The sequence below is a fragment of the Stegostoma tigrinum genome, chromosome 11, assembly GCF_030684315.1.
Source record: "Stegostoma tigrinum isolate sSteTig4 chromosome 11, sSteTig4.hap1, whole genome shotgun sequence".
Lineage (NCBI taxonomy): Eukaryota > Metazoa > Chordata > Chondrichthyes > Orectolobiformes > Stegostomatidae > Stegostoma > Stegostoma tigrinum.
Genome location: NC_081364.1, coordinates 30,167,635 through 30,183,290, shown reverse-complemented (window position 1 = coordinate 30,183,290; position 15,656 = coordinate 30,167,635). Strand labels below are relative to the sequence as shown.

The following is a 15,656-nucleotide window of genomic DNA, read 5'->3' as shown; positions in this document are numbered from 1 at the left end:
TTAATTTTATAATTCGACAAAAAAATCCTTTCCATCAAGCGCGCTTGAGATCCAAATGTTAGTGTACATATCATACCCTCTAAACTACCAATTTCGGGCTATTAACTCAGAATATGGTGTTAGGTTTTATGAACCATATAGATCCTGCAGCGTGCCAACCACTGAATGAAACCAACTTTAAATTTCATCTTACATGCAGCCTTTTAACTGTAAACACAATTAACTGACTGAACATGACATTTAAAAGAACAGAAACCAAGACTTACACATTGAGGGGAATTTGCTGTTGTGATTCTTTCGCTTGTGCCTGTGTAACACTGAAAGACGTCCACACGATTACAGAAAAGCTACAGAAAGCTTGCAAAATATGCATGTCTGTCTGCGTTTTTGTACTCCCACAGATCAGAACGACTTGCACAATAGTCTAAAGCTGATTGCTAATGGAGTACCGTGCTGTCTCTCAGACCCAACCAGATTGTCAGTTCATTTCTGGGATATCCTAGATAAACAGACAAAAACAGGGAAGCAACTGAAAAGCTTCAGTGAGTTCGGAATGTTGCAGCTGGTATTATATCGCTTGGTTTTGAAACCGATTCTACCTTTACTGCAGGCAGTTGCATTTACTTCCTAACAACTCTGCAGTATGCAGTCCCCTGTACATCACCATTCAGTGACCTACTGCCGGTCCAGTGTGCCCTCTGCTACAGGCCACAAGAATCTATTGATTTCAACAGAGTAAGCTATCTTCCCACAATTAATGCTCACTGTATGGATGTAAAGCTGCCTGCAGGCTCCCTTTATCTTCCTGGTAACCTCGAGCATTCATCCCACATCAAGTCAAGCAGCGTTGGTTCACCGGAGCAGGCATTAATGGAAAGTGCTGATGAAAGCCAGTAAGAGCACTGAAAACTGTGACACAATGCCTCTTCCAGGACTGATAGCAGGCTGAGTGAGAAGCACTTTGCTGTAGGGCTGACAGGGGGTTCAGCACAAAGTGACTCACGGACCTTACACTTGAGCTGGTGAACACCCACTGGAGACGTCCCAATTCATTTCGTGCGCCGCTGCTCGGAAGCTTTTTTTATTCAGCTGACGGGGTGGAGTTGACTACAAAGTGAATCGAGTAACTCTCAAGACAAAAATAAGCACACATACTCAAAAGCAGAATCATCACAGACAAAAATAGGATTATTAGTGCCCTGGTATGTTGAAACTACCTTTTACGAGCAAACTCTGACAAACAAACAGCATTTATCCGCTCTGCAACAAATTCGGTCAAGTCTTATAGTGCAGAATTACTGCATTGGTGTGGAAGAAAAAATGAAGACTTAAAAGGCTTGTGAATGAAAGGAGATGCAACATAAGTAAATCAATGCAGGCTAAATGACTCAACACTGCGAATGAATAATTAATTTCTCCATGTCGAGGAATCCCTTTGGTAAAGTATGTACTGTATAAGATCACGAGCTAACACAGCCTAATGCTGGTTCATTTGGGACATCTTTCTCGGTTGTTCATTCCTGCTACGCAATGTGTATGTCCATTTCAATTACTTTTTTGCATGAATAATTTTCTGGCATGTGTTGTTTTCAGGGTTGAACTCCAAGAAATTATCAATTAAGTTATCCAGATAATTAATTCCTTTTTCCTACAGTAAAAATACTTTCCAATACAGGCTTTATAGCTTAGCAAATGTGCTATATAGTGGTGGTCAGCCTGGATTTCCCTAGAGGTGCTACCTGCTTTTATGTCCTTTTGATCAAATGTTAGCCACACTTGAATAAAGAAAGCCCTTCAGTTTTTGATTGTGCAAGTCCTGACGATAATACCATCATCATGATATGAACTAAAATCATATGGTTCTTTTCATTATCGTAAAGGACCCTTGCAAATAAATTCAATTTACTATTTTAGCTTTGTTGTACTGTTTATTCTTGCTGAGGTCAAGCTGATCAGAACTTCCTTTATGACTCCAGTTGTCTGGATGCTGTTCCCCCACCAAAATTATTGTTTCTTCTCTCCTCTTTTTACAAAAGAGTCTTAACACTTCCATCCTTTCCAACCAAATCTTCCCTCCTTTCCTGAAGTTCTCAAATGTGTTTTCATTATTCAGCTCCCATTATTTGTTTTTCAAATTGTTTCAGTATGGTTTGATCCATTGCACAGCAATGAAACTGCACCAATTAATCTCATTGAAATCCTTTATGATTGCACCTGGAGTGCATTTTCCTTTCTGTTTTCCTCAATTATCTGTGCCATTTAGTATAATCTATGGTTTCATTTAGTATGCCTTTATGGTACCTCACAATTGCACAAACTTTGCATAGTTCCACTGCTGTTTGTCCCAAATGAACTGGCACATCTCCTGCAGTTTCTGTTAATTTCCTTGTCTGAATGATGGCCTCACATGTCTTTCATGTTACCAACTTTTGCTACCTTTTACTCCTTTGTGCGTAGTCCCACTCAGTAACATTCGTATCTATTTCCTTCACCCTTTACTCCACAAATGCTGCATTGGCAAAATATGAAAAAAAAACTCTGACCATGATTCTCCTACACAAATGTAACTGCTATAGTTGTACACTCAGACTAAACAAAGCACACCTTTGGCATTGTATTTCACTTTGATCTGAAATTCAATGTCCAATATGTGTCCTTTACCAAGATTGCCAATTTCCTACAAGTAACAGAATCCACTCTTTAACAACTCTGACAGCAAAACTCTAAATCCAAGAACTTGTCTTCTCAAACTCATCCAAAGAAAAGTATCAAATTCTGCAATAAGCCTTCTTCATTTTTCTTCAGAGACTTCCACTTCACCAATCTCAAACACTGATTCATTAATTGCTCACAAATCACAGTGACAAGACAATCAGCCATTGTAGTCTTTCGCTGAAACAATATATTTCTATGTTCCTCATCTACATGCTGCCCCTTGGCGGCATTACCATAGACAGCACCCAGCTTCCCTCAATAGTCCATCCATTCTAGTTAATCTGAAGTTAAATTTCTAACAACATATTTCTCCATCAAGAAGATTACCTATTCACTTCTCTGTAGCATTTTTCACCTTCGTCTCTACATAAGTTCAATTGCTTCTTAAGTCTTCAACCATTTTTTGTCAACTCCAGACTTGATATTCTAATGCTCACCTGCTTGACTTCCCATTCTATACCTTCCATATGTTTAGTATGAAATCTATAATGCTGTTGCCACTATCCTCTGCCTCATTAAATTATGCTCAATTATTTATTTGTTCTTCATTCCCAACATCTCTAATATAAAATTCTCACCTAAACTTTACACCCTTGGTCATTGACCATCTACATTGGTATTTTATGTGAATTATCCTGTTGAAGGCAAGACAAAAACGCTTGACAAAGGATTTGTTTTTCAGCGTATGTCTCCTACTTGAATGCTCCATATTGAACTTAAACCATTTTTAATATTTATAGAGATATTGTATTGAAAATGTTTCATTGTATTGAGTATGACACTGTTTTACTCTTTTTCATATTTAGTTGATGGAGCAAGCAGTTTGTAATTGTGCACCTTGCAGACGAACCACACACTTTCCCTTAGATAGAATTACTGGAGGAAAGGATTCATGCGATTTACATTGCTGTGTATGTCAAGTTCAGATTTAGCAATGTTAAAACTTTCTGGTAAAAGGACTGATCTTTCATTTCTAGTTGAAATCAGATGCTCAGTTGTCATAAAAGACCACTCTCTACCTATGTGGTTAGGGCTACTGAACATTGGTACGTTAAGCAAGAATTAAGCTTTAAATGACTTGTGAATGAAAGGAAATGCAATGTAAGTAAATCAATGCAGACTAAGTGATTCAAACTGTGAATAAATAATTAATAAGCTCATGTGGCAGTATATCCTTGATAAACATATGATAACAATTTGCCAAAAACTGCAGTATTCATCCAAGAGGATTATCTCTATGATGCATTTCTTCCTGCTACTCACTTGATCCTTCTGCACATTCTGATCATTTTCTTTCACTGCCAAGTGCCTTCACAAAATGTGAACACCAATAAATTGCTTGTACAGATATCATGAAAATCCCTGGCCTCAAAGACAGTACTAGCAAATCATATTGCATCTCCTTTGAATCAGCATAAACTGAATGTTCAGTGTGTACAATGTCAATTTGTCATTGAGTTGGAAGGCATTTGCACCAGAAGATTCTACAAAGGTTATTGTAAGGAATAATGGCTCACATTCTTTGAAAATTCACTTCCTCATGAAACCTATGATCATATCGCACAGAGACAACTTGTATCTAAAGGTGCACCTTCAAACCTCTTATCTTTAATATTCTTATGTAGGATTTTATTCTGAATGAGGCCAAATCTAAAACTACTAAATTGTTGTAACATTTCAATGGATCAAGGCAAATCCTTTTTTGCTCATCAAATGTCAATTAGGGATTTTTAAAAGCGTCAGTAGTTTTCTTACTGAACAATCCCTTTATCCGATGCAAAGTAGTTTGAAAAAGTTTATTATATTACTAGTAACAAGTCTTCTTAGTTATGTTAATAATTCAGCTGTCTTTGTTACAGAAACAATCCCAAGAATCATTTGTTAGATGTAAAGACAATGGAGGAAATGGGAACCTCTTGTGCAGGTGAGTATGGCAGAGATGAAGAATGTCCATGCAACATTCTTTTTCCTCTCAGTTTTATCCTTTAGTCTCTTACAAATACCCTGATGTGCTAGAATATGGTTTCTAAAGGACAGGTAGAGGCTGTTAAATTGTTTGTGTGAGTTTTTTTTGTGTTTAAACATAGGCAAGATTGTGCTAACAAATTATTCAACCATTGAAAATATTATGAATGCTCTTCCATCCTCCAACATCCACACATAAATATCGTAGGATGATAAGGGACACCATTCAGGAGCTGACTGATATTTCTTTTTCCAGTCTCAGAACTATTGCGGTTAAATAGAGTGTTCCGGTTGCTATCAGTCAACTCAGTACAGTACAAAGATTGAATATGAGACTTTGTGGACTTTTTGTATTTTCATTGCAAACATTCAGAGACAATAAAACCAAAAATGTGTCACTGATAAATATCTAAATTAATTTTGAAGATTGATAAAAACCGTATTAATGTATTCCACCCATTTATAGTCACCTTTTAAATGCACACGACCCTTCATGTTGAGTTTGCTATGCTGCATTCCCCATTAGGACTACTTCTTACATAAGGCCAAAGCTACACTGGCAGCCATGAACAATTATTTAAGCAGGAAGGGCAGTCGGTTCATCATGCTACTGGTTACAGTAGCAATATAGTATCATAAAGTCCTAAACAGTGTCGTCAGTGAAAAGTGTGTCTGAGTGATGAATGATCTATGAATTTTGCCCCTACTCAGACCTTTGTACCTGGCAGGTTTTTAATTTACCTCAACTTGAAATTCAAACCAAAACATTAAAGAGAACAACTTATGACTGATAGAATTCCTATTCTCACCCTTAATGCATTTATACTACACACTTATCTATATTGTATGGATGGCTCAAAATAAAAGGATCATAGAATGGTCGCACTTAATTCTAAGTCACCCTGCTCATGTTTGTGCTGGGCCTCTGAAGCTGCAATTCAGCTAGTGTCACTTGTGTTCCAGCAAATTTTTATTTTACGGTCAATAATCATTTTGAAACTTAGTTTGACCTTGCCTCAACCATACTGTCAAGCTTTCCATTCCAGATCCTGACCTCTCCCCACGTGTAAAAGTTTCTCCTCCTGTCACCATTGCTTCCTTTGCCAATTACCTCAATTTAGGCTCTTGACTGTCACCAGTGGGAGCTGTTTCTGCCTATTTATTTCTGTTGAGACTCGTCCTGATATTGAATGTCCATAACAAATCTCATCTCAACCTTCTCTTCTCCAACTTTTTCAAGTCTATTTATGTATCTGAAGCTTACCCTCCCTTGAACATCCACGTAGATCTTTTTTGTACCTTTTCTAACATCCTCACATCCTTCCTAACGTGTGTGCCCAGAGACAGATGCAATATGCCAACTGGGGCTGAATTAGTATTTCATACAGGCTTAATATACTTTCCTTGCTTTTGTATACTATGCATGTGTTGATAAAGCTTAGTGTATTTCATACTATATTAATAGCAAGAGCATTTCCTTATCAATCCTCAAAAAACTCAAGCAAATTAATTAAACATGATTTGCTCTTTAAGAACCTATGCTGGTTTTCCTTAATTAACGTGATATCTGTCATGAGCATACACTTTCTGCTTCACATTTGCCCAAGTGATCTTCACATCATTATAATGATGTTATAAAATACAGACTATTAACCTTTGAATTCCTTTGTCTGATTTAATACCTGGCACTTTCATGATTGGAAATTGTTTTAAAAAGGACGAATCTATCCAAATTAAAATGGGCACATGTATCACCGAGCATGTTGAGGTTGACCAAGTTTCCTGAAACTGACAAAGATTGGATCAAAGACAGTGTGATCTGAATTCAGCATTTTTCCAAGGGCAATTAGATCAGACAACATCAACGGAAATGTGAAAAGGTCCTCATCTCCTCCAAAGGATATGTTTCCATACTGTATGACTCTATGAAGCATTTACCTGAAAGCAATGACCCCAGTAGTCATAGAACATGTTCTATTTCAAGGAACTCATTTCGCAGACCAACAGAGATGGAATTTAGACTGCAGAACAGAACTCAGACTAAGAAAGAAAGCTCTCCTCTCTCTTTCTATCTTTCTTTATCACATACTTCGATACAAAATGAATCAGTGCAAGATAGTGGACAATTACACATCCCTCCTTGAGGTGCTCAGTGCTTTCTATGCTCAGTTCAAGCAGAATGCCAGTGGCGCAATGTCACCTGCTCCAACAGCCCCAGACGCACCTGTTCCATCCGTCACCACTGCACATGTCAGTTCAGTCATCCTGGGAGTCAATCCGAGGAAAGTGACAGGCCCAGACAGAGTCCCTGGCCATGCCTTTAGATCCTGTGCGGACCAGCTGGCGGAGGTATTGATTGACATCTTCGACCTCTCCTTCCCACAAGCCAAAATCCCCACCTGCTTCAAGAAGACCATCATTATCCCAATGCCTAAGAAAGCACATACAGCATGCCTTAATGACTACTGCCCTGTGGCTCTGACCTCCATAATTATTAAGTACTTCAAGAGGCTGGTCATAGCCCATATCAACTCTAGCCTTCTAGCCTGCCTCAACCCCTTGCAATTTGCCTACTGACATAATAGGTCATTTCCCTAGTCCTATACTCATCCCTGGAACATCTGGACAACAAGGATACCTACGTCAGACTCCTGCTCATTGACTACAACTCCACCTTCAATACCATTATTCCCTCAAGACTGATCTCAAAGGTCTGAGATCTAGGTCTCGGCTCCTTGCTCTGCAACTGGGTCCTCAGCTTGCTGACTTTTAGACTACAGTCAATAAAGATAGACAACTGCACCTCTTCCATGTTGACACTCAACATTGGAGACCACCAAGGATACATTCTCAGCCCCCTACTGTACTGCCTGTACATCCACAACTGTGTAGCCAAATTCCAAGCAAACGGCATCAACAAGTTAGCAGACAACACCACTGTCGTAAGGCAATGAGACAGAATTCTGAAAAAGGAGATAGCGGTCTTGCTGATGTTGTGCAATGATGACAACCACTCTCTCAATGTCAACAAAACTAAAGAACTAATCGTTGACTTCATAAAATAAAAGGAGTAGAACATGCCCCCACCAGCATCAATGGAGCAGAAATTGAGAGGATTGTGAGTGTCAAGCTCCTGGGAGTGACGATAAAGGACAAGCTGTCCTGGGCTTCCCATGTAGATGCAGTCATCAGCAAGTCACAACAAATCCGCTTCTTCCTCTGAGATAATAGGAACAGCAGATGCTGGAGAATCCAAGATAACGAAGTGCGGGACTGGAAGAACACAGCAGGCCAAACAGCATCTTCAGAGCACAATAGCTGACATTTCAAGCCTAAACCCAGGCCCGAAATGTCAGCTTTTGTGCTTCTAAGATGCTGCTTGGCCTGCTGTGTTCTTCCAGCCCCACACTTTGTTATCCTCTTCTTCCTCAGGCAGCTTATGAAATTCAGCAAGTTCAGAAGGATCTTCACCAGCTTTTACAGATGCACCATGGAATGCATACTTTTTGGGTGCATAATGGACTGGTACGGCAGCCACTCTGCCCAGTAGCTACAAAAGAAACTACAAAAGGTGGTGTGCATACTTCAGACCATCACAGAAGCCAACCTTCCATACATGGACTCCATTTACACTTCTCATTGCTGGAGAGAGGTTGCCAACATCATCAAAGACCCATCACACATGGGTAATGCTCTCCTACAACATTTCTGCCAGGCAGATGATACAGAAGCTTGAAAACACACACCAGCAGGCTCAAGAACAACTTCCTCCCTGCTGTTATTAGACTGATGAATTGACTCTCTAACTTTAAATAATACCGATTTTGTTAATATTGATCTTGCCTGGTGCACATCCTGCACAGTGTAACTTGTATGCCTTATGCTGGCCAAGCTCCTTTTTCACCCTATGATCTGTATGTCCTTGTTTACTATGATCTGTCTGTATTGTTCACAAACAAAGCTTTTCTCTGTACTTAGGTACACGTGACAATAAATCAAATCAATTAATCAGTCAAGAAGAATTCTACCCTGTTAACAATGCTGACTGGAAAAGAAGCTTCAAAGAGCAAGAACTTAAAAACTAACTGCAATATTTCTACTTCTGGAAGTAGCCAAGAGAGAAAGTAACCTCAGTCGTCTCACTTTTATACCTCAAGGACACCCAAAGGATTCTAAGCTATGAATATTTTACTTTGTCCTGGAAACCATGCTGTTTTAACACACACATGCCTGCATGCTTGTGCCCAAATGACAGTGCAAAGGCCAAATGTGTGATGCTGCACCTTTGTTATTTTTTCAGTGTTAGCAGGCTATAACTTTGCTATTTATTTAAATGAAGAAAAGCTTGTGATTGGTTCTGGATTACTTATGGAAAAAGTAGTCAACTACATTTTACTTGGACAAATGAATAGCCTCTTAGATACCCAGATTTAATTTGCTAGATCTGTTCAGAGTCTGTGCCATATACCAAGGTGATATTGCCACATAGCGTGATTTAAGCTGTTATCAATGTGATGGTGGGACTTTGTTTCCACAAGAAATATGTAGTGGTCACTCTTAATGGTACTGTCCTGGACAGTTACGTCTTCAGCAGACTGATTGGTGAGGGTGAAGTCAGTATGTTTTTCCAGCTTGTTGCTTTCCTCACAGCATGCTACAGACCCAGTCAAGGCGAAATGTAGTTTGGAACTCAAGTGGACTGATCAGGGGAAAGGGCAGGGAAGTGGATGTGAGGAATGTCAGATCAGACTGATACTATGAAATAGTGAAGCAGGCATGAGGGCAGAGTGGCCTCCTCCTGTTCCTATTTCTTATGGTCTTAATTTGTAGGAGGACTGATTCATCAGCCAAGGGTGGACAGCACGTGATAATCAGCAGCACTCCTTCCCCAAGTTTGACCTGGTGTCAAGAGTCTACATGGTATCCAGAGTCAATGTTGAGGACTCTCAGGGCAATGCCCAGCTGTATGCCATTGTGCCATCACCACACATCCAGGAATGGTGATGGTGGTGTTAATAAGTTATGATACAGTGAATCTGACTATGTCAGACTGTTGCTTGATTAGCCTGTGGGATAGTTCTCCAAGTCTTAGCATTAGTCCTGGATGTTAGTAAGGAGGACTTTGTTGGGTCAATAGGGCTATGTTCATCATTGTCATTTCCAGTACCTTAGCCTATGCCAGTTGATCCATTTGTTTTCATTCTTCTTTTCCTTCTTGGCAGTCCATACAAGTGAATGGTCATTTCAGAGCACAGCTAAGAGTAAATACAATGCTTTGGTCCCGGAGGCTCATATAGCCCCTTAAGGGTAAGGATAGCAGTTTGCTTCCCTAAAGAAAATTTGTGAACCAGAAGGATTTTTTATGACAGTCAACAATGATTTCATGGTAATCATTTGGCTTTTAATTCCAGAATTTTATTGAATCATTTTACTGAACATGGGACCCAGAACATTATTTGGGTCTCTGGATTACTATTCCAACAACAATACCACTATACTTCCAGTTGATATGATTTGCTAAGACACAGGAAATGTCCTGAAGTTCTCATATGAAACAAGACATGGACTCCTGGTGTTGGAGCTGTCCTGCCGTTCATCCATTTTCAGTTGATAATAAATCTCAAAAATAAGAAATAACATTTGTATAAACAACAGGCAGGCAAGAATGTAGTTTGAATGTGATAAGTATCTCTACATGAACCTCAATGATCGGACATATTATTTTATAACTTTGTTTTATTTTATTTAAAATCCTGTCTTCCTTCAATTAAGTGAGGTTATTTCTTAATATACCGTTCTATAGGACTGAGATTCCTATTTTCTAAAATGAGTGACAAATATTTGACAAAATTGAAGAAGTATTAACAAGATCACAAGAATGCATGCTTCATATATAATGATTCGTTCAGAAACCATTTCATTAACAGTAACAAAAGAAGAGCAGTCAATCACAATGCACAAGCAGTTATGGTCCCTTAACACTTCAAAAGCAGATAATGAGCTATTCAGCTCATATAAATGTCAGGAAGTTCATTCGCCCTGCTGTGGATTGTTCTTTTACGAAAAAAATCTTTGAATAGCCATTCTGAAGATTCAAAAAGAATGACCTCACCGTCTCAGATAATAAAGATTCAAACAGTACAATAAGACCCATCAGTGACTCCAAACTAAGGTTAGAATTGCTATTTAAATTAGCCTGTGCCAAAATATTGCAATCTTATCTTAAAAACAAATGATCAAGCTTTGTGTTTTTATTCAACAATTAGAGTTTTTTCCAAAAGGTCTGTTCATCTGAATTCCAAAAGAGTCATGAATTTACTCCAAGTGTCAGGTTGGCAGGTAGGGAGATGTAAAATTGGACGCATTGGCAGTGGCACTATGCTTGTCAACTTCCCACCACACCCAACCTGCTGCCATTGGTATTTTAACCACAATGTCAGAGGCCCACCCCAGTCTGCGTCTTGCTTAGCATGACCTATGAATTTGGCTGTAGTGAGACTCTGGACTTACAAGTAAATCCATATTCCAATGACTCCTGCTCTTCTAGGCCTAATGCTGTTCCAGCAGTAGCCATGCTCCCAGTGATGCTACTGGAACAAGGCAGCTACCAACCAGCAGCTCCCAAAGATGGAACTTCCTTTCCAACAGGGATGGAAGGTCCGTCCTGAAAGCATTAAGGATGTGCTTGCACTTAAATGCTGAGGGGTTGTGTCAACCAAGCACAGGTGGACTTGTCCCGACTTTTACACAGGAGAGGGCAGACCAGGTCCTCAGATAATATTCACTCCAAGGTTTAAGCACCAGCGTAGTGTACAAAAATAATGTAACATAATTAACCCTCTGATTTGATGGCATCAATTTTCCTACAGCAATTAAATCAGCAGAGAAGCTTATGGCACCCAAAGGGCCTGTGTGACAGAAGAACACCACCATTAGGACAATGTCATCGAATTAGTTAAAAATATAAGTAATGAAAAATGCCATTCTGCATCAGTGACACTTACATTATGAATAGCATCTCATCATATATGTCATCAGAAAATGCATCATTAGTTGCTCAAATGAAGCACATATTAATAACAAGTTTAGCAAATAGTAATTACATGATTGCAAATATGTTGAAAAGACAGCACTGCATGTATATTATGCCCTTGACAGAATAAAAGATCTGGAAGGTCTTCACGGGGCATTATAAAGTAAAATACGACAGAGACACATGAGTACATATTGTTCAAATGACCAAAACCTTGACACTTTGAAGAAATGTATGGAAGAAGAACGGAAGCTCTTAGGGCAGGAGGTCTTAGGGAAAAGGACGATGGTGTTCAGAAGCAAAATCGGATCTCAGGGAATGAAACCATAAACGTCTTGCCAGGCTGATTGTAAAAGTTAGCCTGAGCTGGTTTTAACATAAATGCATGCAGCAGGATACCTGATGACATGATTTCAAATACTACTTCAACAAAGTAGGAGCTAGTAAAAGGCCTTAATCTTGAATTGCTTCTCTTGTGTGCCTGAAAAATATACTTGCTGCATAAACTTTGGGGTTAATGATGAGCTTTATAGCCATCATGAACATATGACAAATGACTGGTTGATCCTACTAGCTTTTGTGGACCAATTGACACAATTCTGTTGTCATCTAATGCTGGGCAACGACAGGTATTGATCCTCTAGCATAACCATACTGAAGAGTCTGTTGTGTTAGGCACCACCCTGCAATTGTAGCTACTATGATTCATGAGTCTCCAATTCCATGCTCATTACACCTAATCCTTTGCTATTTCCCATCTTGTTTAACCTAAACATTATGTTACATCTTTCTCTGGTCAAATTTCAGGAATAATTTTAATTCTTTCCTAATGCAAACAAGCCTTTACAATCATCATCCACATTTATAGCAACCTTAAGCATCTGTAAAATGCATACTACTCAATGTGCTGTAAAACCATGCAAAATTCATTACCTTTAACAAATTCAATTGACTTTCTTTTCAAGTTTTTCAAGTACATATGTTTGAGGATAGAAAGGTTCAAACAATTAAATTGTTGTAATTTTCTGCCAATATTTAACCACTCCAGTGTTTTTTTAGACAGCTTCACAAATAAGTATTCACTCTCAACACCTTTACGGCCATTAGATATTTCATTTTTTTTAAGAGACCTACAACATGATGTACAGTAATTGGTGCTTAATACCCCAATTACCGCTTTTCTAATCTGGAAAGGCACGTGTTTTGGTTTGCCAACATCTCATCACAATTTCAAAAGAATTTGCTTCCATTTTCTTCCTAAACAGAGAATCCAAATGCTCTTTGTTAAGCGTGGTAAAGAGCACTACAGAGATAATTAACTGGAAATAATTATAAGGCAGTTGGAAAATTACAGCTTCTCTCCAGCAAAGAAGAACAGCATTTTATTTGTGTCTTCTTCTACTACCATCATGATTGATCCATTCTAGCTAAAATTGTTTGAAAGTGGGACAAAATGCTGGATAGCACCTTAATAAAATAAGCAGCATATGCAACCTGGTTACAAACTAGTTTTGTGTAGGTAGTAAAATATCCACATTCCACATTATTACAGCCTGATGTGAACCTTGTAATATTTTAAGAGGGGCGGATGAACTTCACATGGGTTCTGACTTCGTACCAGATGATGCACAGACTAAAGAAGTGAGTCAATACAGAATTAGTCTATAAATGGCCTGTACAGATTTGTGCTGTGAACGTAGCATTTTTTTCTTTACATATGAATAATCTAAGAGGTTTTTTTATTGACTGTCAATACTTTTTATCAAGTGTCGCATACCAGAACACAATGGCTCCACCTACAAATTGTTGCGATAATATAACCAAGTGAACACGACTTATGTGACATTCCTTTACTTTCCTTTTTATCAAAGAGTTCTGTACCAATTCTTTTGTAAAAGTCAGGTTATTTACCGTCTTGAAGTAATGAATTGAGAAATATAATGAAAATGCCATGTGTCCATTTGCTAGTACTGTAAATTTAATCAACTTTTTCAACTTGCCACGCAGTGTCTCAAATGAAAGTCTGTTATAAATTCAGGAAACTACAGGAACTTTAATTACAATATTATTGCTACTTTGCGTACTGACCACTGTAGAAAATAACATTGATATGAAATTGGTTATGAACCTTGAAAATTTGAACATCGACTTTAACCCAGCACAGGAACTGGCAAGAAGAGGCCTGCAGGATCCCTCAAGATTGACTGCCTGCCCATCCAATGGCATTAACCAAAAGGCACATCACCCATTAACACAAGACAATTTTCAGCTGACCGCTTGATCCTTATTCAAAGCAGTATGCACCTCTTAACATGAAGTTGCATTTACTTCTGGAATATTTCCTTGGAACAGTATACAAGCAACTACTTTAGAAACAATAAGTTAGAAAGCAGCCACCACATTTTCCAATACAGTAGCAGGCATCCTTGAGGTCAAGAAGGAGAGTATTATTCACCAGTACTCACAGGGGCAGCTTATCAGTGACTATCCAACTGGACAAGAGGTGGTTTAGAGAAGTGCTGTCAGCAACATTAGCCTGAAGACTTGAGGTCAATGTAGAAAAATCTTCAATGACCTGAGATGGGTGAGTATAGTTCTTGAGTTGTCCTTTGCTGTCAACTACAGCTGATCATAATTTATTCATACCCTCTTGCATCACTTTCAGTTATTTCCTCACTTCTATTACATCTGTTGGCATTCAATCACAAGAGTTCTCTGAAGCACTCTTATTCATATTTCAAACTTACACTTGTAACTTCCTTTTGTTTGAACGAGATAAGATTCTTTTGGCCCATTGAAGCATTTACATAATCAGCAATTTCTCCAATAGACCTTTCTCACTTCACATTTCATGCACTCGACTCTACATTGATCACCTTACTATCAATTCATTCCACCTTGTCCAGCATTCAACACCAGATCAAAATGCACAAGGCCTACTCAGCATACTGATGTTTTCAACACCCACTCTTTATCTTTTATTCATTCCTGCTGTAGGATAAGGCGGAAAATGATGTCAGGATATTATTTCAGACCTGGGCAGGAATACCAGATAATGTAGCTGCTCCCCTTGGAAGAAGATGCACAGAATTAATGTTCTGGGTAATGATCTGAGCATCATAAAACTCTGATGGCTTATCTAAATAGGTGTCTGTCTATTACTTGTACCTCTCTATCAATCTCAGTAGACATTCAGAAAGATTCATAATTCAAGCTTCATTTTGAAGACACGCTCATATCAAAAGTTTTTCTAATATGTAAATATTCATGGGAAAAAGGTACTATTAGCTAGGACAGCATTCATTACCCATCCCTAATGGCAGTCAACCACTTTGCTGTGGATCTGGAGTCTGTGGGCCAGACCAAGTACAGATAGCATACTAACTCATACTCATACTTTGTTTTCTCGTCTCTTGCAACACACTGATCCTACGGAAGATGAAGGAGGACAAATGTCATGAGGAGTCAGTTTCACAGCTTCCATTTCTTTCAAGTAAGAGTACAAACATTGGAACTCTCCATGTGTCGAACAGTTAAGGAGCTGGGGAAACATTCAGCAAAAGTGAGCATCATCAAATATTGATGATAGGGACTGCCCAGGAAGGAGCTTAGCAGAGAACCCTGAGCAGATCAAAGATGAGCAAATGGGGATCCATTTATGAAATGATTGTTTGATTCTAAATATTAAAAGGCCTGCCATCTGCAACATTGAAGACCCACTTTCCAGTCTATTTTGGAAGCCGCTCTTTTCCAGGGACGCTGAAGTCAGACCAAGACAAAGTAAATGAGTGTCATTAGCCTTGGTTTCTTTGGTGGAAGCACAAGCTGCTGTCATGCAGACTCTGTATTCAAAAGCAAACAAATTGATGGACTAAATAGACCAGCATTGTCTAAGAATCACTCATTTGCTTCAATCTGCTCTCCTGCAGATCATTAATGAGTC

At 38.8% G+C, this 15,656-nt stretch overlaps 1 protein-coding gene and 1 long non-coding RNA gene across 5 annotated transcripts in view; one reads left to right on the top strand and one right to left on the bottom strand.

Moving 5' to 3' along the window:
- The window catches only part of cacna2d3a (calcium channel, voltage-dependent, alpha 2/delta subunit 3a), an 807,750-nt gene extending 806,707 nt beyond the window's left edge, over nucleotides 1-1,043 (bottom strand). The window contains exon 1 of one of the 3 annotated variants that reach the window (XM_059649881.1): nucleotides 267-1,043. In XM_059649881.1, the coding sequence (XP_059505864.1) occupies nucleotides 267-373 (107 nt within the window). In that variant the 5' untranslated portion in view covers nucleotides 374-1,043. The remainder of the gene's footprint in view (nucleotides 1-266) is intronic. The other 2 variants (XM_048547899.1, XM_048547901.2) reach the window with 2 other exon arrangements.
- On the top strand, nucleotides 780-8,766 carry LOC132210256 (uncharacterized). Of its 2 annotated transcripts, none has more exons than XR_009446493.1 (3): nucleotides 780-1,202; nucleotides 4,575-4,639; nucleotides 8,659-8,766. It is a non-coding gene; the product is annotated as an uncharacterized LOC132210256 (long non-coding RNA). The 2 variants fall into 2 exon arrangements; XR_009446494.1 differs by having other exon boundaries at nucleotides 780-1,443.
- The last annotated feature ends 6,890 nt before the right edge of the window (nucleotides 8,767-15,656 follow it).